The following is a 25,668-nucleotide window of genomic DNA, read 5'->3' as shown; positions in this document are numbered from 1 at the left end:
GGCAACAAGAGTGAAACTCTGTCTCAAAAAAAAAAAAAAAAAAAGCAAAATGAAACAAAAACAACATTTCTTGGCTTAACTTCCTCTGGCCACTACTCCATGTTTCTCCTTCTCCACAGACGAACTCCATGTGAGAGTTCTCTCCTGTTCCAGTTCCTGTGGCTTCAATACACACTTCAAAAAAGTGTGTGGATTACCCCCGCACTTAGTGACGTTGATTATTGTAATAGTTTCCATGGGCCAATAATTCAGACAGCGCTCAGTAGGGACAGCTCATTTCGGCTCCACCAGGTCTGAGCTTCAGCTGTTTGCTTCAAAAGCTGGGCTGGGATCACCGGAAGGTGTGTTTGCCCACAGGTATGGTGGCTGAAGGTCACGCTGTCAGCTGGGGCCTCAGTTCCTCCCCACTTGCACCCCTCCATGTTGTCCTGGATGACTCTGGGCTTCTTCACAGCAGGGCACCTGCATTTCAAGCACAAATATACTAAAAAAGAGAACCAGAAGTGGTCAAATTCATAGAGACAGAAAATAGAAGGGTGGTCGCCAGGGGCTGGCTGGAGGTGGAATGGGGAGTTGTTGAATAGGGACAGAGTCAGGTTTGCAAGGTGAAGACGGTTCTGAAGACAGATGGACAACACTGGGAATGTGCTTAACTCTACTGCACTGCACACTTAGAAATGGCTAAGATGGGCCGGGCCCGGTGGCTTGGGCCTGTAGTCCCAGCACTTTGGGAGGCCGAGGTGGGCCGATCACGAGGTCAGGAGATCGAGACCATCCTGGCTAACATGGTGAAACCCTGTTTCTACTAAAAATGCAAAAAGCTGGGCGTGGTGGTGGGCACCTGTAGTCCTAGCTACTCGGGAGGCTGAGGCAGGAGAATGGCGTGAACCCGGGAGGCGGAGCTTGCAGTGAACCGAGATCGCTCCACTGCCCTCCAGCCTGGGCGACAGGGTGAAACTCCGTCTCGAAAAAAAAAAAAAAATGGCTAAGATGGTAAATTTTATATTCTGTGTATTTTATTGCAACAGAGAGCGAGAGAGAGGGAGAATGAGAATGAATATGAATCAGGAAAGCTTATGCTTTTTATGACCCAGCCTCAGGGGTCACAGCAGCAAATCACTGTTCTCTGTTGGAGAGAAAAGTGAAGCCACAGGTGTGTGTGCCCAGATTAAAGGATATGGGGGTAGACTCCGCCTCTTGATGGGGAGAGGGAAGGTTCTGGAAGCGCATGTGGAACTGAACATGTTGCTAGGGGCATTCATGAGAAACACAGCCTTCCATTTTGACTTTCCTAATCTCCATTTCCTCGGTTCCCACAAATCTCATTTCTTCCCAGTCTAGCTTTTGCCCTTTACCTACCTGTCTAAATTCATAAATGATGCAGGCTGGGCGCGGTGGCTCAGGCCTGTAATCCCAGCAATTTGGGAGGCCAACGTGGGGGCGGATCACCTGAGGTCAGGAGTTGGAGACCAGCCTGGCCAACATGGTGAAACCCTGTCTCTACTAAAAATATAAAAGTTAGCTAGGCATGGTGGCATGTGCCTGTAATCCCAGCTACTCAGGAGGCGGAGGCAGGAGAATCACTTGAACCTGGGAGGCGGAGGTTGCAGTGAGCCGAGATTGTGCCACCGCACTTCAGCCTGGGCGATAAGAGCGAAACTCCATCTCAAAAAAAAAAAAAAAATGTTCAAACGTATTCAAAGGAAGAGAGACTAATATAATGACCCTCAGTTTCCCAACTTCAATAATTATCAATATTTGCAAATCTTGTTTTATCTGTCCCCCTACTCCCACTGGATAAGTTTGCAGGGATTTCATCTTTTCTGGCCCCTAGAAGCACTAGACAGAGGTGACCACTCCATTCCTCTTGAAACACTGGCTTCCCTTGGCCATCTCCTAATTGCCGTTTCCTTCTCAGAACTTTCTTTCTCGGCTGGTTTCTGTTATGGTCCTCTTGGAACCTCTAGGTGTTAGAAGACTGCACCTCTTGGTGCTGCTGTTGTTCTTAGTCACCTGTCTTATGCGCTGGAGAACACTCCAGCACTCTTTAGTGAAATTAAGTGCCTGTTCTTCTACCCAGAAACCCCACTGCTGGGTATGTGTCCCAAAGCTGTGTCCTCTGGGTCTGTAGGCGCCTCGTGCAGGCATGAGTCCACACAGCCTTGTTTGGTGTAGCAGGGAGTGGAAGGCAGCCTGGGGGGTCCATAGTAATCATCAGGACTGTTCTAGAAGTGCCAGCTTTCCTCTCCTACTGCCACATGCTAGAATGGAACTTCCCTGCCATATGGGGTTAGGTGGAGCTGGGTGACTTGTCTGGGCATGGAAACATGTGCAGAAGTGATGTGTATCACTACCAAATGAGTCAGGGAATGCTTTGCTGTGCCTTTTTGTCTGGCATAGCAAGCGACAGTAATAGAGAGGGCACCTAGGTCCCTGGGTGATAACAAGAGCAGAACCCTCCTGTCGGTCTACAGTGGTCATGCGGTCTGAATGAGAAATGAGCATTTGTGCCTAAACTGTTACCGTCTCAGGAGTGTATGTTACAGCAACATAACCTACTCTATCCTGACTGACGCAGGGACACATGTAGACACTGGAAGCAATGACAGCACACACACAGCAATGTGCATAGATCTGAGAAACAGGGCCAGGTGAGGAAGACACAGAATGAGATCTGTAAGCATATCATTTATGCCAATTAAAAATAATGGGCCCCTTGGCTGGGGATGGTGGCTCATGCCTATAATCCCAGCACTTTGGGAGGCCAGGGCAGGCAGATTGCTTGAGCCAAGGAGTTCAAGACCAGTCTTGGTGACACGGTGAAACCTCGCCTCTACTAAAAATACAAAAATTAGCTCGGCGTGGTGGTGTGTGTCTGTAGTCCCAGCTACTCACGAGGCTGAGTGGGGAGGATTGCTTGAGCCTGGGAGGTCAAGGCTGCAGTGAGCTGAGATTGCGTCATGCACTCCAGCCTGGGTGACAGAGTGAGACCCCGTCTCAAAAATAAATAAAATATATAAATAATAAAAACAATGTGCCTCAAACAGTGTACATGTTTTTTAATAACAAAGAGAAGGAACATAGCAGACATACTGGAATTGCTGCCTACAGGCAAAGAGAAGTGCAGCTAAGGGGAATAAGTAAATAAATAAAATAAGCACCTTGCACACACCAGTGAAAGTCTGGCCACGAAATGAGGAAGATAACGATTCCCATCTCCAGAGATCCAATAGGGGGGAAAAGATCACTGTTGTGTATCTCCTCCCTGGGGCATCCAGTAATACCAGTTAGGCCTTTTAAGCATATTCACACAAAGATACAGTCTCCCCTCAACACCACATGCACACTAACAGCCTTTTAATAGAAATAGAAGCACGCCAGTGAATACACTGCTCAGCCCGTTGCCTGCTTCTCAGCCTATGATGGTGAGGTTGGAAGCTCTGAAGCTTGGGACAGGCTTTGTCACAGACTGAAAAAGAGATTTGGTCTAGGGGAATGAGGCCAAATGCAGATATACACCCTTGCTCTTTACAGAGTATTAGGAACCTTTCAACTAATTTTGCCTTTTGTTTGAGGTATTTTATATTGCATTTCTGTTACATATAACAAATCCCGACTAATACATCTGAATGCCCCTTTGATCATATATTAAATTTCCATAAACTTTGGCCTGTTTCTGGTCTTCTGTTTTGTTCCCAGGCTCTGTCTGTTCCTGTACTAGAACCACACTAGAACGTGTTATAATATGTGTGATATCTGGTAGGGCAACCCCATGGCCAACAGCCTTCACTGTTGGAATTCTATTTGCTATTCTCTGAGATAATTTATTCTTCCAGATGAACTGTAAGATGATTTTGCCACATTAAAAAGATCAGGGTACTCTGGGGTTGCATTAAATTTAGAGTTAACTTAGAGCAGAGGTGTCCAATCTGTTGGCTTCCCTGGACCACACTGGAAGAAGAATTGTCTTGGGCCACACATAAAATATACTAGCAATAGCTGGTGAGTTAAAAGAAAAATCTCCTAATGTTGTAAGACAGTTTGTGAATTTGTGTTGGGCCACATTCAAAGCTGTCCTGGGCTGCATGTGCATGGCTAATTTTTGCATTTTTTGTAGAGACAGGGTTTTACCGTGTTGGCCAGGCTGGTCTCGAACTCCTGACCTTAAGCGATCCTCCTGCCTTGGCCTCCAAAAGTGCTGGGATTACAGGTGTGAGCCACCGTGCTTCATCTGGGATTTAAAAAATGACTGCCTTACACACACGCACGCACACACACACTCTTGCACACACCCCACACACACTGTTATACACACCCATACTCACACACATTCATACAACTGTGGTCCCTGGCAGGGCTGTTGCTACTTCCTGTCAAAGTAGCGAGTGAGCAGGCAGGTGAAGCTCCCTTCCACCAGGGAAGGTCTTGGACGGTTCCTGAGGGTTAAAAGCTGGGCTTCTGGAACCAAAGTGGGGCTGGAACCCCAGCTCTGCCCGTGAGCTGCTCCCTGACTTCTGGCAAGGGACACCTCTCGGAGCCTCAGTTCTGCCTTTATAAACAGTGAGATTTTAAAATATAATGTAAGGTAGTCTAATATAATATAAATTGTATATGGTTTAATATGTAATATGTAATTCACCTTATACAGGTGTAATTATATGATATGAAATATACTGTGTAAATATAAATATGTAGTACTGTAAAAGTATAGTGTTATAATATATAATAAAATATAATGTAGCACAGTATAATATAAATTATATAATTTAATGTAATATATCGAGTTACACATATATAATTAGAAAATGATATAAAAGTTATACATTTAAATTGAAGTTATGTAGCCTTAATCCATATAATAAAATATAATATATTGTCATATAATATGATATAAATTATATATAACAATATACAATATCATATCACTTTGTACATGTATAATTGTAACACATGAATATATAAATATAAATATGTAGTAATATAAAATATAACAATATTAATAACCTATAACATATAAACTATATAATGTAATATAAATTATATGCAATTTAATATGTAACATATTACATAAGTATGATTACACTATAAAGTATATTATAGAAATACATTTGTAGTAATATGTTAATTTATATTACATAACAGAAATAGGATTTAAAGCCTCTTAATTATTATGAGCATTAAAGTATTTCAACAGGGTCTGGCACGTAATAGACACTCAGTGCTTATGAGAATCTTACCGTTGTGGTTGTATGGTGTAAGAATAGCAAGCACTTAAGTAGTACACGTGTGCATGGTAAGTACTCCATCAATGCTAACTTTCATTATTATAGTTAGATAGTATACGAGTATTAAGAGACTTAGAATGGGGCCTGGGCACTCAGTGAGTGTTAAGCTTTTATTATCGTACACCAGGTGAATTTTCTGTGGGGGTTTTCTAAGCTGTACAATCATATCATCCACACATAATCACAATATTACCTTCTCCTTTCTCGTATTTTCGACTTCAATTTTTTTTGGTCTAATTGTGCGAACCATCACTTCCAGACCAAAATTAATAGTGGTGAGAATAGGTACTGTTTTGTTGTTCCTGACTTCAAGAATATTAAGAATATTGCTGGCTGTTGGATCCATACATGCACAGGCACACACATGAAATGACATCAAACAAGCATTTTTTTATTATCATTTTGCCAAGGGCTTTTGTTTAAAAAACAAAACAAAACAGAAAAGGGGCTCAATGCTCTTAGATGCCTTTCAATCCTATTAAGCTGCCAAAGGCATCTTCTCTTTTGACCCATTAACATGGATGGTATATAGGCAAACTTCGTGATACTCATCCTTTGCATTCTATGGTAAGCCCTTTCGCTATAGTCTGCATTTTGTTTGCTATGATTTAGAGCTTACTTTGTAAAAAGTGTGTCAAGCATGGGAGAAGGAGACCCAAAGCATCAGTATCATTGTAGGAAAAATCAAATGAGCAAGAAGCAAAGCCCAATATGGCAGCATTCTTCTAAATGTTACCATTGTTGAACTAGCACTAACAAATGCATGCAAAAGAAAATTCATTGGCATTGTTTATTTCAAGAGCAGCCACAGAAATTAATCTTCAAAACTCCAATGAATTTAAACTCTCACAGTGAAGATTTGGGTTTCAGAAGATGCACTGAATTATCCATGACAAAGCCCTCAGTGTGGTCAGATGTGTAGATGAGTTAATTCTATGTCTTTTTATAATTGCAAAAAAGTGACTTTTTTTTTGAGAGAGAGAGGGTCTCACTCTGTCACCCAGACTGGAGTGCAATGGTGCAATCTTGGCTCACTGCAACCTCTGCCTCCTGCATTCAAGTGATTCACCTGCCTCAGCCTCCCGAGTAGCTGGGACTATGGAACTACAGGCACGTGTCACCATGCCTGGCTAATTTTTGTATTTTTAGTAGAGGCGGGGTTTCGCCATGTTAGCCAGGCTGGTGTCAAACTCCTGACCTCAAGTGACCTGCCCACCTCGGCTTCTGAATGAAAATTTAAATGTTTATTTGAGGTATGCAAGTGAAAAAGCTTTTTTCTTTCTTTTTTTAGACATAAAGAAATAAAAGACTCAGCATTTATTTTCAACCTACGTACTGCCTTTGTGGAATCAAGTTTCACTGAGACTTGAACATGACTTGAGTGAACTTATATTGTCACAGGCTCTCAAAAGAATTCTTGGCCCACACCAAGAATTTCAATGGTTTCTCCACTACTATTAGTTCTTAGTAAAAGTAAAAACCTTAAGGCAAATGATAAACTACTATTACAATTTCAATTTATTGCTGAAACTGCTATGAGAATATTTTAACTTCTGTAGGAAGGTAACAGAAATGCTTATAGTTGTGGATGAAGGCAATTATATAATTCCATGTGGGGTAATTTCTCGGTTGTACAATGAGCTATAATTTTATGGGTAAAGGCTTAACACTTTGTTGTCATGTACTGTTGCTGTAAATTGAACCAGGTAAAGCAAGTTTAATTCACAGCAACAGTACTTGCAGGTAATCAATTTTTGCATTTCCACTTCTAATTAAGAAAAGGCCTCTACTCTTTGGTGAAATTTAGCCATTTCTGCATTCAATTCTTGTTCCTAGAAACAAATAAGAATTATTCTAGCTATTCCAGTGATAATAATTCTCTTCTTTGAGAAGATGAGTAAACTTTAATATTTCCTTAAAATTTTGCATATCAGCAGTCTGGTTTCTCCCTCAGCTGTTACCATTTCTCGTTAGGAGCCTCTGTTTCTTTGACTGATAGCTTTTTAAGGCCAATCTAAGTATGATCTGGTACAAAAAGTTTTTTGGTTTGGAATTAAGGATAACATTTTAGTACCAAATTAGCTGAATGAAACTAGATTAAAGAGCTCCCCCATACTTTAGGAGGCCAAGACATTTCAATCTCAAGAGCCATCAGAAAAAAATTTGTCATTCTGAACACTGCTACTGAAGGCTATAATTCAGACAGAAGGATGAAACTGAGAGAGGGAAATATTGAATAACTACAGATTTACCAAATGCAATGTGATTTTTAGTGATCCTTCAGTTTCAAATCATAAAAACCTAAAGAACGCAGTTCAGAATGCCCTCCCTGGCCAGTTCCTACAGTTTCCAAGAATGCTGTTTGCTAATGAGCTATAAAATACTAAAGCAAGTACCAATCAGGGTATAAATGATGAGAAAACACAAAAGCATTCTTAACCTTTGCTCCAGGAGCTGTTTGGTAATCCCAACCCTGCACTCAATTTTCCATTTCTCAATGTCTTTCTTCCCTCAAACTCAGTTTGATGGGGGACACTTTGTTTCCTTTGAGACAACCTGACCTTGGGGAACAGGGTCATAATATTTTTTCTTTATTTCTCTCCTTTTGGAAAAAGAGAAGAACCAATTCTTATCTCTGGTTCATGGATCCTTATTTCTATTGGCTGATCTCAATTTTTCTCAAACTTGAACTTCATCTCTGAAGTAGTGAAGTGTGTATGTGAGGAGGACTGACTGCAGGTAAACGGGGTTCCTAGACTTGCCTTCCCATTATTGCAAAAGCCACCTTGACAAGGCCGTCAATTTCCAGAGAAAAGTGATGGAAATGCCCTCCTATTTCCCCAGTTGGTTCATTTCACATCTCTTCAAGGACTGTTGGCTTTGTGCCAGGCACTGCTTTGGGCTCCACGGATACAGCAGCGCCTTTTATCCCAGACTCTGACACCTGAGCCCTACCCTCCTTCACTCTCCTCTGCATGCAACCCCAAATCCCACCTCCTCCCAGGAAAGTGTGTGTCACCAATTTTGGAAACGGAAGATCCTTAGAGATGCAAGGATCTCTAAGCAGCAAGATGTGAAAGTCATTAATTACAAAAATACAGTTGTGTCTCAAAATGTATGCTGGAAATATGTGGTGTGCCCCAGGGCCTTCCTCGTGGGGGCATCCGCCACCTCAAGCTCCTTTCTCCAACCTCCACCCTCTTCCCACCCTTTGAGTCTCAGTTCAAAGATTACCCCCTCAGAGAGTTCTTCCCTAGCAACACCTTTTAAAGTGATACCCCTACAACCACCACACCACATGAGCTTGCTGTAGATAAACTTTGTGACTGTCTGAATTATCTCAATTACTTATTTGGTTACCATTGTATCATCTCAATTCTCCCTCTAGCATGAGAATGGTTTTCTACCCCATTGGCTGCTGTCACCTGACCACCTAGCACAGGGCTTGGCGGATTATTGAGTGTCTAATAAATGCTTGCTGAATGGATAAAAGTCTGTGCTATGACAAAGGATGAAAACATTTGTTCTTAAAATATGAAAAACTTACTCCTAGTAGATTTATACCAAGAAATTACCAGACCATCATGGTGATGAAAGACTAACCCAGAAATTTATATCAATAATCCCCCTCTCCTCTGCCTCACCAAGCCCCATATAGATGAAACCCCGCTTTGGAAATGTGATTTGCCTCACAGTACAGGGAATGCCTCATTTGAACAGAACCAGCCTGTCCTGGGCACCATCATCTTGTTCATCCTTAGCCCTAAGGAGGCACTCAACAAAGTTGTGGTTGGGAAAAAGATCTCCTAAACAGCATATTATCTATCATTCAGCAACACCACTGCATTTCTTTCCAATCTTACAATCTTGGGTGTTTTCTTGAATCAAGCATCTTGCGTTGGGGGTTTTCTCTCTGTTCAAATCCCCCCTCCTTCTGTCTCTGTACGGGGGAGCTGTTTTCTTGTTCCTTCTTTCTTGCCTGTTAAACTTTATGCTCCTTAAAACCAAAAAAAAATGTGTCTTGGGTTAGAATTTAAAGTTGCAGGAGCCTGGCTACCTGGGTTTGAATCTGGACTCTACCACTTATTAGCTATGTGATCTTGAACCAAGGAAGTTGTTCAACTTTCTTTCTTTTCTTTTTTTTTGAGACAGAGTCTCACTCTGTTGCCCAGCCTGGAGTGCAGTGGCATGATCTTGGCTCACTGCAACCTCTGCCTCCTGGTTGGAGCAATTCTCCTGCCTCAGCCTCCCTAGTAGCTGGGACTACAGGTGTGCACCACCATGCCCGGCTAATTTTTGTATTTTTAGTAGAGATGGGGTTTCACCATATTGGCCAGGCTGGTCTTGAACTCCTGACCTCAGGTGATCCACCCCCCTCAGTCTCCCAGAGTGCTGGGATTGCAGGCGTGAGCCACTGCGCCTGGCCAGTTGTTCAACTTTCTACTCCTTGGTTTCCTCATCTGTAAAGCAAGGATAAAAACATCTTGAGTTATTCCCTGTAAAGTGCTTAAATTAGGGACAGGTAGATAGTAGGCTCTCAACAACATTGTTGCTCTTACTATTAATCATCATTCCTTTTTTTTTTTTTTTTTTAGACAGGGTCTCACTCCATTGCCCATGCTGGAGTATAGTGGCTCCATCTTGGCTCACTGCAACTTCCACTTCCTGAATTCAGGCGATCCTCCTGCTTCAGCCTCCTAAGTAGCTGGGACTACAGATGCATGCCACCACGCCCAGCTAATTTTTTTTTTTTTTTTTTTTTTTTGTAGAAAGACGGGGTTTTGCCATGTTATCCAGGCTGATCTTGAACTTCTGGACTCAAGTGATCCACCCGCCTTGGTCTCCCAAAGTGCTAGGATTACAGGCATGAGCCACTGTGCCTGTCCTACTGTCATCATTAACATTGGAAGTTTTAAAAACTTTAATCTGGAAATGTAAGATTTTTCTTTCTCTTTTTCTTAATTTATTTTACTTTATTTTATTTTAGAGACAGGGTCTTGCTCTGTTGCCCAGGCTGGAGTACAGTGGAGTAGCTCACTGCAGCCTCGAACTCCTGGCTTCAAGGGATCCTACCACCTTTGCCTTCTAAAGTACTGGGATTACAGGTATAAGCCACTGCACCTGGCCCCTTGTTTGTAAACTTTTGCTTAAAATACACAACACATAGAAAATTAGAATAGTGCAATGGACCCCCATGTGCTGATCACCCTGTTTTAACAAGCATCACCTCGTGGCCAATCTTGTTTCACCTCCACCCTCCTATCAGTGGTGTGCTGGAGCTGACTGGCACTGTCTGCTCAGAGCTGACTGTGCACATCTCTTCCCAACTCCATATCCAATGGCATACTGCTGGGAGTTTGAAATCAATCATAGTGGGGGATTTACACCATGGGAATTGGCAAACACTAACATCAAGGCTCCCCACGGTTGCCCACTTACCACAGGAGAGCCTGTAGCAAAACAATTTCCAGCATGGCTCCAACTCCTGCCTTCACCCCACTGTATGATTTTGGAACATCGTACTATTTTGTTTCAGTAGGTATATCTGAAAGATAAGAATTCGTGAAAATCATGATGCTCCTATCCACATAAAAACATTAACACTAGTTTTCTTAGTATTGTCAAATATCCAGCCATTGTTTAAATTTATCTGATGATTTCATACTTTTTAAAAAATAGTTGGTTTGTTCAAATCAGAAGGTTTATAATATGGGGATGCAATCAGCAAAATCTGGAATATGGAAAACTCTAGAGGACAAACAACTCAGTTTCTGAGTTGGAATCGTATAAGGGGCAAGAAAAAGAGGAGAGGTAACCCACAGATGACACGGGATTTAGGAGATGAATCAGCCAAATGTAACATGGGGACCGTACGCAAGCAGCAGTCTCTTGTATTTTCTTCTTCTTCTTTTTTTTTTTTTTTTTTTTTTTTTTGAGGTGGAGTCTCGCTCTGTCTCCCAGGCTGGATGGAGTGCAGTGGCACTATCTTGGCTCACTGCAACCTCTGCCTCCCAGGTTTAAGGGATTCTCCTACCTCAGGCTCCTGAGTAGCTGGGATTACAGGCACATGCCACCACATCCAGCTAATTTTTGTATTTTTAGTAGAGACAGGGTTTTACCATGGTGGTCAGGCTGGTCTCGAACTCCTGACCTCATGATCTGCCTGCCTCGGCCTCCCAAAGTGCTGGGATTACAGGTGTGAGCCACCACACCAAGCCTGTATTTTCTTCTTAAAGCTTTCTTGTTTTACCTTTCACATGCTATTGATTAAAAAATTTTTTTTCTTTTTAAGAGACGGGGTCTTGCCATGTTGCCCAGGCTGGTCTCCAATTCCTTGGCTCAGGCAATCTTCCCACCTTAGCCTCCCAAAGTGCTGGGATTACAGTCATAAGCCCCTGTGGCCAGCCTGCTATTGATTTTTTAAAATATTATTATTATTTTAGAGATGGGGTCTCGTTGTTGTTGCATAGGCTGGAGTACAGTGGCACAATCATACCTCACTGCAGCCTTGAACTTCTAGGCTCAAGTGATCCTCTTGCCTCAGCCTCCCAAGTAGCTAGGACTATAGGCATGCACACCGTGCCTAGGCTGGTATTGATTTTTACATGTTAATCTTATAAATCTGTACTTTGTACTTTACTAAATCCTTTCACTTTTTAGTAATGATTTTTCCGTGGATTTTTGGAGGGGAGAGTTATAATAATAATCACCTGTTATTTTTATTTTTTTTTGCAACAGGGTCTCACTCTGTCACTGAGGCTGGAGTACAGTGGCATGAACATGGCTCACTGCAGCCTCGGCTTCCTGGGCTCAAGTTGTCTGGCCACCTCAGCCTCCCAAGTAGCTGGAACTGCAGGCATGTGCCACCACATCTGGCTAATTTTTTAATTTTTTTTTTTTTTTTTTTTTTTTTTTTTGGGGACAGAGTCTCACTTTGGCGCCTAGGCTGGAGTGCAGTGGCGCGATCTCAGCTCACTGCAAGCTCCACCTCCGGGGTTCACGAGACTACAGGCACCCACTAGCACGCCCGGCTAATTTTTTTGTATTTTTAGTAGAGACTGGGTTTCACTGTGTTAGCCAGGATGGTCTTGATCTCCTGACCTCGTGATCCACCCGCCTCGGCCTCCCAAAGTGCTGGGATTACAGGTATGAGCCACTGCACCTGTCAAAAAGATAGTTTTGCTTCTCCCCTTCCAATTCTAGGTCTCTCATTGCTTTCTTTTGTCTAATTGAATTGGCTCATTCATCTCACACAATGATAAAGAGAGTGATGATGTGAGGCATCCTTGTCTTTCTTGTTTCTTATTCCTGACATTAGTGGAAAAGCTTTTAGAAGCTCCTCATTAATTAAAATGTTGACTTTTGGAGATTTTATTTATATACATGATATATACTGTACTAAGTATATATAGATATGTGATATATATAGAGAGAGTCTTTATATTAGAAAAGCATCCATTCATTACTATTTTGTTGGATTTCTAAAATATGAATCAGTATTAAATTTTGGCATATATTACTGTATTTGTTCATATTGAACAAACCTTGAATTCCTAGAATAAATCTTACCAGGCATGATGTATTATTTTTAATGTAATATGGAATTATGTTTGCTTATATTTTAAAATATTTGTATTGATATTCATAAGTGAAATTAATCTGTAATTTTTTTTTTGGGTGCAATCTTTGGCATGTTTTGGAATCAGTGGTATACTTTATAAAAATAATTTTGAGGTTTTCCTTTTATTATGTTATGGTCTGGAATAATGTAAGTAGCACTGGGATTATTTGACTTTTAAAGGTTTAATATAATTCCCCTGTGAAACCACCTGGGCCTAGTGCCTTTTTCCTTTTCCTCATTAAAAAAAAAAAATATATATATAATACATGTACTAAAAAGTTCCAAATCCTAAGTGTACAGTCAAATGAATTTTCTCAAATGGAATATATTTGTTTAACCAGCATTTAGATCAAGAATAGAAACTTGCTAGCACCCCAGAAGTTTCCCTCATGTTTCCTTCTTGTCATTAGCTTCCCATCCCAGTGAGAGTCTGGAGCTTTTTTGTCATGGAGGCCTCTCACTGTGCTTTGTGTTTTTCTATGGTAACTGGTCAGCTTAGATTTATGATGTCTCTGCTGGGGTCAATTTTGGTAAGAAGTATTTTTTGGATGATTTTCTATTTCATCTAGGCTTTCTAACTTGTTTATGTAGAATTATGCAAATCGTTCTCTTATGATTGGAAAGGGTTTTATTCCCCCTAATATCTTCCCTAAGCCTTAAAACTACAGGCATTGGATATGTTTTTTTCAGATGTTCCATCAAGGTGCATACAACAGGTAATTATAAATCCCTCTCGACCGGGCGCAGTGACTCACGCCTGGAATCCCAGCACTTTGGGAGGCCGAGGTGGGTGGATCACCTGGGGTCAGGAGTTTGAGACCAGCCTGATCAATATAGTGAAACCTCAACTCTACTAAAAATACAAAATTAGCTGGGCGTGGTGGCGCATGCCTGTAATTCCAGCTCCTTGGGAGGCTGAGGCAGAAGAATTGCTTGAACCCAGGAGGCGGAGGTTGCAGTGACTGAAGATTGTGCCATTGCACTCCAGCCTGGGCAACAAGAGCGAAACTCCACCTCAAAAATAAAAATAATAAAAAATAAAATCCCTATCTATGTGTGTCTGCATAATAGTGTTATTGAAAAGATACAGCCAGGTTCAGTGGCTCATGCCTGTAATCGCAGTCCTTTGGGAGGCTGAGGTGGGTGGATCACTTGAGGTCAGGAGTTTGAGACCAGCCTGGCCAACATGGTGAAACCCCATCTCTACTAAAAATACAAAAAATTAGCTGGGCGTGGCGGTGGGCATCTGTCATCCCAGCTACTCTGGAGGCTGAGGCAGAAGAATTGCTTAAACCTGGGAAGTAGAGGTTGTAGCGTACTAAGATCACGCCACTGCACTTCAGCCTGGGCAACAGAGTGAGACTCTGTCTAAAAAGACAGAAGGAAGGAAGGAAGGAAGGAAAGGAAGGGAGGGAGGGAGGGAGGGAGGGGAGGGGAGGAAGGAGAGAAGGGAGGGAGGGAGGAAGGAGAGAAGGAGGGAGGGATACTTTTCTATCTGTTACTTTTACTTTTCGAAGTACGCATACATAGCTGGGTATCTATGTGTATTTCACATGGTGAAGCATGAATGAAGAGGCCTCTATGAAACACTGACAAAAAGAGGACAAAAGAGATTAGTTTGGGTTGTCTCTCCCTTCCTCTTCTGCCTTCAGCTGTACTGTGATACTGTCTTGCAACCATGAGAGAGAAGCCAAGAGAATTGTGGACACATTAGTCCTGCCATTGATGAGCTGCTGAAATAACAGGAACCACCTACCTCTAGAATTCTTGATAAGTGGACATAAACTTCTGTTTGTCTGTGCCACTCTGGGTCAGGATTCTGTTACTTGCAGCTGAATGCATTCTTAACTGATATGGTAAATAAAATAGGCAAAATGAGAAGACTTGTTGTTCGTAGCATATACATGCATTTTTTAATGTGGGAAAATTACCCTAGAGATGCAAAGTCCTCCAGCTCTGAAATAGGAACCTGTGTAACAATTACTTAAATTAAGTGCTTATTGCAATGACCTTTTTAGTGTAACCTTTATTAAAAAGCATAATTTGCTTAAATTATTCACAGTGCTTTAGATATGATTTACCTTTTTCATGTTTGAGCTAACTACTGCACAGTGGGATAGGACCTGTTGTACAAATGATGGGATGGTTTTTAATAGGGCTTTGAAAGGATTAAATGAGATCATCTGTATACAGAGTGTAGAACAGTACCTGGCACATAGTAAAGTCCTCCAAAAATGTTTATTATTATTATTATTATTATTATTATTATTATTGAGACAGAGTTTCGCTCTGTCACCAGGCTGGAGTGCAGTGGCACGATCTCAGCCCACTGCAACCTCTGCCTCCTGGAGGTAGATTCTCCTTGCCTCCTGATTCTCCTTGCCTCAGCCTCCTGAGTAGCTGGGACTACAGGTGCCTGCTACCACGCCTGACTAATTTTTTGTATTTTTAGTAAAGACAGGGTTTTACCATGTTGGCCAGGATGGTCTTGAACTCCTGACCTCAGGTGATCTGCCCGCCTCGGACTCCCAAAGTGCTGGGATTACAGGTGTGAGCCACCGCACCTGGCCATTAATTATGTTTTAATAACAATTTTAAATAATGATGTTAGCTATTAGTACTTGATGGCTGGCTTCTTCTCATCCTTCACATTCTCAGAAGAAAATGTACTACATCAGAGAGGCCCTCCCTAGCTGTTCCATCTAAAGTGAAATCCCTCCTCAAATATCTCCCATTCCCCACTGCCTGCATCCTGCTTATTGCTTCAGAGATTTTGTCACCATCTGTAATTCTTTTTATTATTTATTTAGTAAGTGTGTGTCTCTCTCACTAGAACATGAACCCCATGAGATCAGGATTCCCACTGGCTGGCATGGATCCCATAGTCTCTATGTATTTATTAAGTGAAAAGATGACCAAAGCCATCCAAGAAAGTATTATAATAAGAGGATGCCATGGTCTACATAGAAGGGCTATGCAGATGTGGCCGTTTTGGGGGGCATAATTTTGTGCACATTTAAGTAAAAGTGGAGGTAAATAAAAATTCTGTCCAATTCTAGACCCTTCTCATACTGTGAAGGGCCCTAATGGTTTATTATTATCATGTTCAATCCAAAAGGTCAATGAATAGTCATTTATAATATTTGGTTTACACATCTCTACAAAGTGTGGTGCAAATCATTACCTTTAGAAAAATAGGTTGCTTTGCACTTTAATAGAGATTTAAACATCAGATTAATTTTTTTTTTTTTTTTTTTTTGAGATGGACTCTTGCTCTGTTGCCCAGGCTGGAGTGCAGTGGCGAGATCTCAGCTCACTGCAAACTCTGCCTCCCGGGTTCACGCCATTCTCCTGCCTCAGCCTCCTGAGTAGCTGGGACTACAGGTGCCTGCTACCACGCCTGGCTAATATTTTGTATTTTTAGTAGAGAGGGGGTTTCACCCTGTTGGCCAGGATGGTCTCCATCTCCTGACCTCGTGATCCGCCCGCCTCGGCCTCCCAAAGTGCTGGGATTACAGGCATTCAGATTAAAAAAAATCTTTTTTTTTAAATGGCTTCTTGTAATCAAAGATTTAAATGAAAGTCTTTATAATTTTTTGTTTTTTGAAGATCCTAAAATTTAGATTTGAAAATAGCTCTGTAGAAGTTTTGCTTGGCACCAGGGTCAGAGGGAAAAGGGAAACAAAAATGTTTTAAATAGCAGCGATGAAGCCTAACATAGGGAAGCAAGTCTCAAACGCAATGGGGTGACTGGTGGGGACAAAGCCCTGACCTGGTAGGGAGGCAGGAGTATGGTCAGTGCCACGGTCTGTGGGAAGAGGCCCCACTCACCCACCTGGGTGTGGAATCCCATGGTGACCGGCAGGATTTTCGATGGGGGTCACAGGTCATGGACTCCTGATAACTGACATCATGGGAAGAACACCAGGAGACCTTTTTCTCTTTTCTCCTGCATCTTCCAGGACAACAGTATCTTGTAGGGACCAAGCAGTGGCCTTTGGCTACTTGAGTTTGAAGCACATCTTCCCTGCTCACTAGAGACCTCTCTTGGGGGTCTCTCTGGGCCTCTTTTACTCATTGTCAAAATAGCAGCTGAACCTATCCCATTGGGTAATGGCTAGCATTAGTAGATACCTGATAACTGTGACTTTTGTGGCCCTTCTTCTAGAAGATACCATGAAGTCTCTGTCAGTTATGACCAACAAGGTGGGGTTCTGTGGTATCATTTTCCTTGGCATCTCTGGCCTGGGAATTTTATGTTTTCTAATTTTGATGGATATGTGGCTAGAGCTGTGACAATCTCATGTGGATTATGCTAAGAAGGTTGCAGAATTTCAATGTAAAAGGGACATACAGGGAGCCATCTTGGAAGAGGAGCCAGGGGCTGGAGTTCAGCCTTGATTTTCGCTGAGCACAGCCTTTACCTGGATGAATGTTTGTGTGGCACGCTGGTCTTGTGGTTGCACTTGATAGCCACTGTCCGGGTTTTAGGTGTGTTTATTTGGGGTGCTTTGGAGGATTATGGGAACTTGTGGGCTAGTCTTTCGGCTGTATTTGCATAGCAAGCCCCGATTTTTACTTGGATTTTATATTTGGGGGGCTTTTGAGGGCTTTGTACTAAAAATTGCATAGCAAGCACATGTGGACTGAATGTTATGTGAAAGTTGGATGGAGATGCAGGTATTTGCTACTTTTCTGCCCCCCGTGGGGCTCATCGCTCACCTCTGGTGAGCTACACTATATGATTAATTTGGGTGAGAGTAATTTGATCTGGAAACTAGAACAGGAAGTGGATTTGGGACCTGGATTACAGAATGAACTTGAAGTCCCATTTGGCCAGCTTCAGAGGGCACCATCGTTGATGCTGATCACTTCCTCCCACCCTTCCTGGAAACCACCCAGGAAGTGACCACATATGAGACTACACCTTGGGGGATAAGCCTAGGGGTGAAAGTCTAGGGAACCCACAGGACCTCAGAAATAAGCCACACTTCAACCCGTGAGTGTGGACCCCCATCCCCACTCCCAATTATGGTGAGTATTTATTATGAGTGATGTCCCACATATCCCCAGAGGCTTATTAGCTATTTGTATTTAGGTTGCATGCTTATATACTGTGCCCATTTTTCTGATGGTTTTGCTTATTAATAAGAACTCTTTGCTTATTAGGGAAGTAAACCCTTTGTTAAATTTCTACCTGACCCAGGCCCTTCCCCCATTCAAATTTTAAGTGTGATTTTCATTTTTATAGTCATCCCCAACCCCCTTATGGCCTTTAGGTCTTAGGTTATGCTGCAGAGAGGCCCTTTAAAAACCCAAGGTTTTAATTATAAAATAGCCACTTTAAAAAGTACCTCTTTTATTTAGATGTATGTGATCAACTTATGTCAAATTCATTTTGCTGTGTGCAATGAGGTAGGGATCCAGCCTAAATTTTCCTCAAATGGCTACACCATTTCTTGAATAACCCCATTGATTTGAAACACTGCGCTCCTCTATTTCTCCACATAATTTAGTCCCTATCTTATAGCAAAAAATACACTACTTTTCTTGGGAAGCCTGGGTCAGCAGGCAGACTGTGTGATGACGTAATGGTGTGAGTTGGTAGAATCTTTGGATAGGATGGCAATGATCAAAATGCAGAGATGACTGGGGCATAGTGGTTCACTGTGGGGTGAAATTTAGGAGGAACAGGAGTGGACTTTTCCTATTGTCTGCAAATTGTTTCAAGACACCTACAGATTAGGGTCACCAGAAAACATACAGTGGTGAGATTTTATACCCACTCACTTCTTCACCTTGGGGCCTCCCAACTTTTGACGTAAGGACCAAGTCAAAACCACGAATGACGGGAATTTGCTCAGAACCATAAATAACTCACGGGAGTCCCATCATTCTTTGCTCACATTTAATTTTTATTTTGATTTTTTTTAATGCTGCACAACACAATATTTATTTCATTTGTTTCTTTTATTTCATTTTATTTATTTCTGTTTGCTGCTGTTATTTTATTTATTTTTACTGAAAGTGAAAGGGAACTTTTGTGGCCTTTTTTCCTTTTTCTGTAGGCCGCCTTAAGCTTTCTAAATTTGGAACATCTAAGCAAGCTGAAGGGAAAAGGGGGTTTCACAAAATCACTCGGGGGAAGGGAAAGGTTGCTTTGTTAATCATGCCCTATGGTGGGTGATTAACTGCTTGTACAATTACGTTTCACTTTTAATTAATTGTGCTTAAGGCTTTAATTAAATTTGGGGGTTCCCTTCTTAGAGCAGCTCGTACTGACGAAGGTGCATGCGCTGAATGATGTCACGGCAGTCGTTGAACACACGGCGGATGTTCTCAGTGTCCACAGCGCAGGTGAAATGAGGGTAGCAGTAGTGACGCCCATCTCCACTGGCAGTGCTGATCCTCTGCGGGCACAAACAAGGGGACTTGTCAGTGACACCCTCGCCAGGAACCACCCTATCCCTGATGGGGACACCTACCAGGGACGGCTGTCAGCCAGCCTCTGATGTCATATGAAAACAAAAGCAAAAGGAGGGGCGCAAAGAGCTCAAATCCACACTGGATGTGCGTGAACTAAAACCATGGAACTGGGTAGCTGAACCCCTGAATTTGGAATTAAGTAAATTTACATCCATGAGAAAAAGAGGAGGAACAAGAGAGGAAACTAAAGACAGGCTCGACTCACCAGAAACTCATCTCGAATGAAGTACTTGGCCCGGGTCACGCGTGGGTCCTCTCCGGGCTCGGGAGTAGCTATAAAAAAAAGGGAATACATATTAATGTAATTAAAAATTCAAGCAGAGCTGGGGTGCTAGCATCTCTGTAGCTCCTGAAGTCTTCAAAACCCTGATTTTTCCATATGAGAATTAGTGGGAGTGCGTTTTTCTTGCTTCTCTTACAGATCCTTTATGGTTTGGTGGTGGGAGGGGGATGGGGGTTTTCAGCCTGACCGTTTGAAAAAGAACCACCGCAATGAACAGCCAGCAAGAGTGGAAGCCATACACACCATCCTCAGGAGTAGTGTAGCGAGCAAATTCTGGAAAGTAGTCCTCAATCTTCGATTTCCCAGCAAGGACTTTCTCAGCGAGCAGATCTTGCTTGTTGAGGAACAGAATCACAGAGATGGTGCGCAGCCATCTACAAGAAGGGAGGCTGTGTGAATGCTCGGGAGAAGCGCGCTTTCGGCCAGGGGTCTGGAATGCTTGCACGGGGTTCTTCTCTATAAACAGTGCAGACCAGGGCCTCCTGGGCAAGCGCAGGGGGTGGGCGGTCACTCCACAAACCTGTTGTTCCAGATGCTCTTGAAGAGGTTCAGAGCCTCCTGCAGGCGGTTGGTCTGGTTGTCCTCCCGGATGACCATGTTGTAGCTGCTGCTGGCCACCACGAAGATGATGGCAGTCACATCTTAACCAAAGAGAGCAAAGCCAAGAGCGTGAGCAGCGACCCTGATCCCTAACAACACGGAAGCAAAGCGTTCTTTACGAACAGCCGAGCCCACAGCATCCTACCGTTGAAGCACTGGATCCACTTGCGGCGTTCGTCGCGCTGGCCACCCACGTCAAACATGCTGGCGGGGAGGAGGACAGCTGGTTATTCCAGAGGGACTGGGGTGAATGTCAAGAAACCATGATCTCTGTTATATAAAAAGGTAACAGTTGGCTTACTGGAAGTTGACTTTGTCCACCTGGAACTTGGTCTCAAAGATTCCAGAAGTCAGGACGCGGCAGCGAAGCAGGTCCTAGAACAAAATTGAGGTCAATGGATCTCACCAAAGTCAACCGAAACAGTAATAATTGCCAATCTAAAGCAAAGGTCTGGAGTAGTTTGGAAAGAGGGCTCAGAGTCCTCTGGTGGTGAGGGGTTTTGCACACCTGATCGCTCGGCACATAGTCAGCCTGCTTGATCACGTCGATCTTGTCCAGGAAGCTGGGAGAAAAAGAAAGACACGTGGGGTGTTCACAGCGCTCACATCAATTTGCCAACTATTTGTGTCTCTCTACAAGGTCAGGCTCAACGGAAGTGACCGTCCCACAGTTATGCAGCACTAAGTCAATGGCACATATGCTTGTGTGTTGGTTACATTTGTAACTCAAAGCTGATGCCTTAAGAAGGTTAGGGCAAACAGGATTTAAGATAAATAATTTTAGGAATCAGGGAACTCTACATGTGTCTAGCAGCTAGCCTGTGGCCTCGATGCAGTGGGGCCACACAAACAGCGCAGGACAGTGGTGGGGCTTTGTTCTTCGTGTTTAATTTTTCTATTTTTGTTTTTTATTCTTTACTTAGCTTGCTTATTCCCGTTGCTCTCTGGCAATATTCTTGATTTTTAGAAGGTTTTATGTATATCAACCAGTAGAGAAAGGACCCCAAAACCAGGCTGGCCTATCACATTCTGTGCCATTTGGTAATGCTTGACAAAAACATTTTAATTTTCAAATTGCTTGATTAAAATGGCAAACAGTTTGAAAGTTGTATACCTCTATATCATTCAGTTAAAAAAAAAAAATAAAGTGACGTTCTTAAAAACATCAAGGACTTTCCCCTCAAGGGCACACGAGATTGTTTTAGTTACTGAGAATCTGTATCCCTTCCTTTTTACTTTTTAAGAATCTCATTGATTAAAGAGAACAAAAGAGGTTGGCACAAAGGGGCCCTTCTCGCCCTAGCCATCCTGAACAGGAAACAAACACAAAGTTCTCTTCCGTTCTGTTTGGTCCATGAAATAGAACACTCCAGATATTACGCTTTTCATTAAAAAAGCATCTTGTTTGTGTTGCTTGACTAGACACACAGGAAAATTTACTTTTGAAAGATTGGGGTAATTAATATGGAAAATTAATGTTAAAACCAGTTATTTTTTGGAGGGAGGGGCATGTAGAGATTGGAATTGTTTTAAAGCCGGCTAACGAGAAAAGAAAATCATAAAGAGAGAAAAGTTTATTTAAAGAAACTGCCTAAGTTTTGTGTTCCCCTCTTCCTTTTTACTAGTTCAGAGTTAGTCTGGCTTAGAGGATATACTAACTTGCCCAATCAATCTTACATTACAGCACCAGTCCAGAAATAGCTCCCCAGCCGCCCTGGCCTCCAGCATGTTACCATGGCAACAGAACCACAGTTCTATAAATAGATCATCAGCACCAAATCTTGTGAGAGAGACATCTGGAGTGGAGCCAGCCAAACCCCAGCTCAACAAATAAAAACAGGCAGCTTAAGAAATGGGCACACTACCAGTATCTGAACTTTAACATGAAGGCAGTTCAACCAGAAACGTGCCGGCCACGGCAGATGCAGGGCTGTTTGAGCCATGGGTGAGGGAGGACATTTTAAAAGTTTTAAGCTGCGTTGTTCTCTTTTTCTCTGAGTTTCCTTAAAACTTTTCATGATCTATACAAATGGTGCAGTTTTCAGACAAAGTTTCAGGAGTCATTAAGTGTTGCTTAAAAAAACCCCAAAAACTTCTAAATGATTTGAGAGAGAGAACGAAACCCAACAAAATTCAACAATCTGGCTAAGCTACTGTTAATTCACGAAACTGGGACGACTCCCTGCCCCCCCGGCATTCAAAACTGAGGTGGTTAAACTCTCTTAATCTTGTACCTGTACTTAACTTCTGACTTGGATCCAAAATACAAAATGCAAACAATTCCAGGATTTCCATTTGTTTTGCGTTACTATAATTAGCGCTTCCAGCTTTTGGTTCGAACTTTTGAGAAAATCAGGGACTTTGCTGAAGAAGGAGTGGGGGCTGGGGGCCATAGGGACCAGCCAAGATGGACTGTTTTTTCTGTTCCTTGAAAAAATAGACACATTTGCTTGTATATTAAACCGTGGGATATCTATGTATGTGGCAATTGAAAATAAAGGAATTTCCTATGGGAAGGCAGGGCTGGGGTTGATAGATTGCACAGACCCTAACATAGGCTTATATGATTTATAGATGAACAGTATTACCTCTTCCTCCCTCCTGTTTATTCAGGTGGTTTTCACAATCAGTTCCTTGGGCTTGAGGCTACTAAGTAAAGCAATCTTAGCCCTTGGTGAGTCAGCCTGGCACCTTGGTTCTGATTAGCTAATACTTCCTATAGCAAAATCAGTTCCGAGTTTCAGCTACTTGTAATAAGGACAGCTAAAACATCAAACCTCTACTAGACTCCCCTGCCCCGAGTCACAAGACACTCCTACTTCAGAATATCATTAACTGAGACTGCTTTGTGCATTTCTGCAGCATCAACAAACAAAAGATATCTTTACATTTTTGGCTGGGCGCGGTGGCTCACGTCTGTAATCCCAGCACTTTGGGAGGCTGAGGCAGGCGGATCACAAGGTCAGGAGTTTGAGACCAGCCTGGCCAATATGGTGAAACCCCGTCTCTACTAAAAAATAGAAAAATTAGCTGGGTGGGGCGGCAGGCACCTGTAGTCCCAGCTACTCGGGAGGCTGAGGCAGGAGAATCACTTGAACCCAGGAGGCAGAGGTTGCAGTGAGCCAAGGTCGCACCACTGCACTCCAGCCTGGGTGACAGAGTGAGACTCCGTCTCAAAAAAATAATAATAATCTTTACATATTTTTTAAATAACCCTGACCACCACATACTTGCTATATCATGGGCAAGATGAGGGAAGCCATAAACTATTTCAAAGGCAACTTTCTAGCTATCGGGTACGATGTCCTCTGGGAGAGACCATGGTGGGTGACAGGGACAGACGGCGATCCCTGAGGCAACGGTAAGTCAGGTGTTATGCAGCAAGGGAAGCAGCCTGGGCATCAGGTAGAGTTGTGCAATAAAGTCTGTGTTTTAAGTTCCCCCTTCTTCATTTGCCAACGCACCAACCAGGTGAGCCCACCTTTAGGAGTGACTTTGGAGAAAGATGCTTTTCCCATTGCTACTGCAGGCCTTAACCTGTCCTCCTCGCAGGTAGTAATTTGTTTTATTTGAAAATAACCCCACCACGGTATTGTACTGCTTAGGTGTACAGTTTAGGATTTAAAATCCACTGACCACTTACCATCCTTGAATCAAGACCCGGTGAGAAGGAATAAATAAGGATATGAAATAGAGTTCAAAAGTCAAGACAACACAAAAACAAACTCTACCTAGAGTCACTAGGATCTAGTAACACTAGGCAGCTACTAGAGTCGCTTACCTGAGAGCAGAAATAGATCAATCAACAACTACCAAGGAGAGAGGAGGCGTAGCTATGTCTTCACCGTTCCTCTTTGTTATGTTTTAAAATTATAGCAATAAAATATAGTATTTTTACATTATTCAAAATGTGAGCACTGCCCTATTTCCCTAAATGCTTGGGGTCAATTCAATTAATTACTTCCTACTAATTATGAATACTATGAAACTCATCATCATTTTGCTCTAACAGGCATTAAATGTTTATATAAAATAATGTCACTGCACTAAAAGAAAAAAATGCAATTAAGGACTTTATAAATAAACAATTGAATCAGATTAGAACTTTCTGCCAGTGGGGTAACTGGTTGGCTTCTAAGAAAGGAATCATCAACAAGTAACTTTCAAAGCAGGATCACAGGTTTTCATGTTTTCTTGTTTTTGCCTGTTTTATGTGCTGATGGGTTGGGTGGCGGTTACTTACTACTGGGCACAGTCAATCAGCTGGTACTCGTTGGAGCGTTCGTAGCAGGCACGCACTCCTTCATCCTCCCACAGAGCCTTGGCATGCTCATAGAATTCCTGAAAGTGAACACAAGAAAGTTTAGAGAAAGGCAAGAGCTTGAACTAATCAACAACACTGTCATTCGAACCCTGAGACCAGAGTTCCCTATGTGACCGACACTTGGTGTGATTCTGAATTTTGAGCCCAATTAATGAATTAATGCTCACAAAGAACTTTAATTCAACACGTTAAACATATTCAAAAGTTCACGCAATTAGCTGCTGGGTCTTATTGTGAATTACTGGTTTTGGGTAGTTTCTTCTCTCATGTGTAGGGGAATGGGGTAAGCTACTGAGTAATTTAGTTTCTTCACAGAATTGTTTAGGAAGAATATACACTAATCTGTGTTAGAATATGCCAATAAATGGTTCAATGTTGTGAAAATAAGAAACTTCACTTGTAAGATGTGCTGGGACTAAATTTTCCTCCTGGGAAAATGTGAATCTTACCAAAAAAAAATGATGATGGGGGACTTGTAGGTCGGAACATAAAAGTTCAGATGTTAGTAGGACTAATAAAAAGTTATTGTTCTGATACATTTTTAATAGGCTGCTGTTTCCTTTTCCTATTAAATATAGAGTCATATTTCAAGAAAGTCAGTGGGTTATATTATACATATTGTGTTTACTGCTTTTTTTCAAAATAATGCTATTTAAAAAATTTAGCTATCCATACTAACTATATACTACTAATTTCTCTAATTGAAGTTTGCAGCCAAGTCCATCTAAAATATACAAACACAAATTCCCACGAAAGCCTGACAAAAGGCAACAATAACTCATTGTTTTAGCTGTAGACAAGTCTCTTCCCTGTGGGTCTTACAAACGCATACATCTTTCCATCTCCTTTCCCGTTCCCCGCTTATAAGCCATTCTCCCCACGAAGGGGCCTAAACGTATATGCTTGGGCTTGAACAGTTTTTTGTTCCCTAAAAGTAGTTCTTTAGGGAGCCAACAGTGTCGTGCATCCAGAGGAAAGTCTTTTCCATATGTTCTATTTTATGATTTATTTTTGAGTTATAATCTAGATATATTTCATTTTTTTTTTAATAACGAGAAAAGATTTCATT

At 42.2% G+C, this 25,668-nt stretch overlaps 1 protein-coding gene and 1 long non-coding RNA gene across 7 annotated transcripts in view; one reads left to right on the top strand and one right to left on the bottom strand.

Annotated features, from left to right (window-relative positions):
* The window catches only part of LOC134757812 (uncharacterized), a 41,454-nt gene extending 18,899 nt beyond the window's left edge, over positions 1 to 22,555 (top strand). The window contains exons 3-4 of the long non-coding RNA XR_010132316.1: positions 10,273 to 10,390; positions 21,960 to 22,555. This is a non-coding gene — a long non-coding RNA (uncharacterized lncRNA). The remainder of the gene's footprint in view (positions 1 to 10,272; positions 10,391 to 21,959) is intronic.
* LOC109023045 (guanine nucleotide-binding protein G(s) subunit alpha) overlaps positions 18,801 to 25,668 on the bottom strand; it is a 70,688-nt gene continuing 63,820 nt past the window's right edge. For all 6 annotated transcript variants that reach the window (XM_055372861.2, XM_055372860.2, XM_031004791.3 and 3 more), the window contains 8 exons: positions 24,519 to 24,616; positions 20,784 to 20,838; positions 20,577 to 20,650; positions 20,421 to 20,479; positions 20,196 to 20,316; positions 19,919 to 20,049; positions 19,598 to 19,665; positions 18,801 to 19,316 (listed from right to left, as the gene is read on the bottom strand). In XM_055372861.2, the coding sequence (XP_055228836.1) occupies positions 19,170 to 19,316; positions 19,598 to 19,665; positions 19,919 to 20,049; positions 20,196 to 20,316; positions 20,421 to 20,479; positions 20,577 to 20,650; positions 20,784 to 20,838; positions 24,519 to 24,616 (753 nt within the window). In that variant the 3' untranslated portion in view covers positions 18,801 to 19,169. The remainder of the gene's footprint in view (positions 19,317 to 19,597; positions 19,666 to 19,918; positions 20,050 to 20,195; positions 20,317 to 20,420; positions 20,480 to 20,576; positions 20,651 to 20,783; positions 20,839 to 24,518; positions 24,617 to 25,668) is intronic.

Source organism: Gorilla gorilla, chromosome 21, assembly GCF_029281585.2.
Source record: "Gorilla gorilla gorilla isolate KB3781 chromosome 21, NHGRI_mGorGor1-v2.1_pri, whole genome shotgun sequence".
Classification (NCBI taxonomy): Eukaryota; Metazoa; Chordata; class Mammalia; order Primates; family Hominidae; genus Gorilla; species Gorilla gorilla.
The sequence above is the reverse complement of the archived record's forward strand: the minus strand, read 5'-3'. Positions and strand labels throughout refer to the sequence as shown.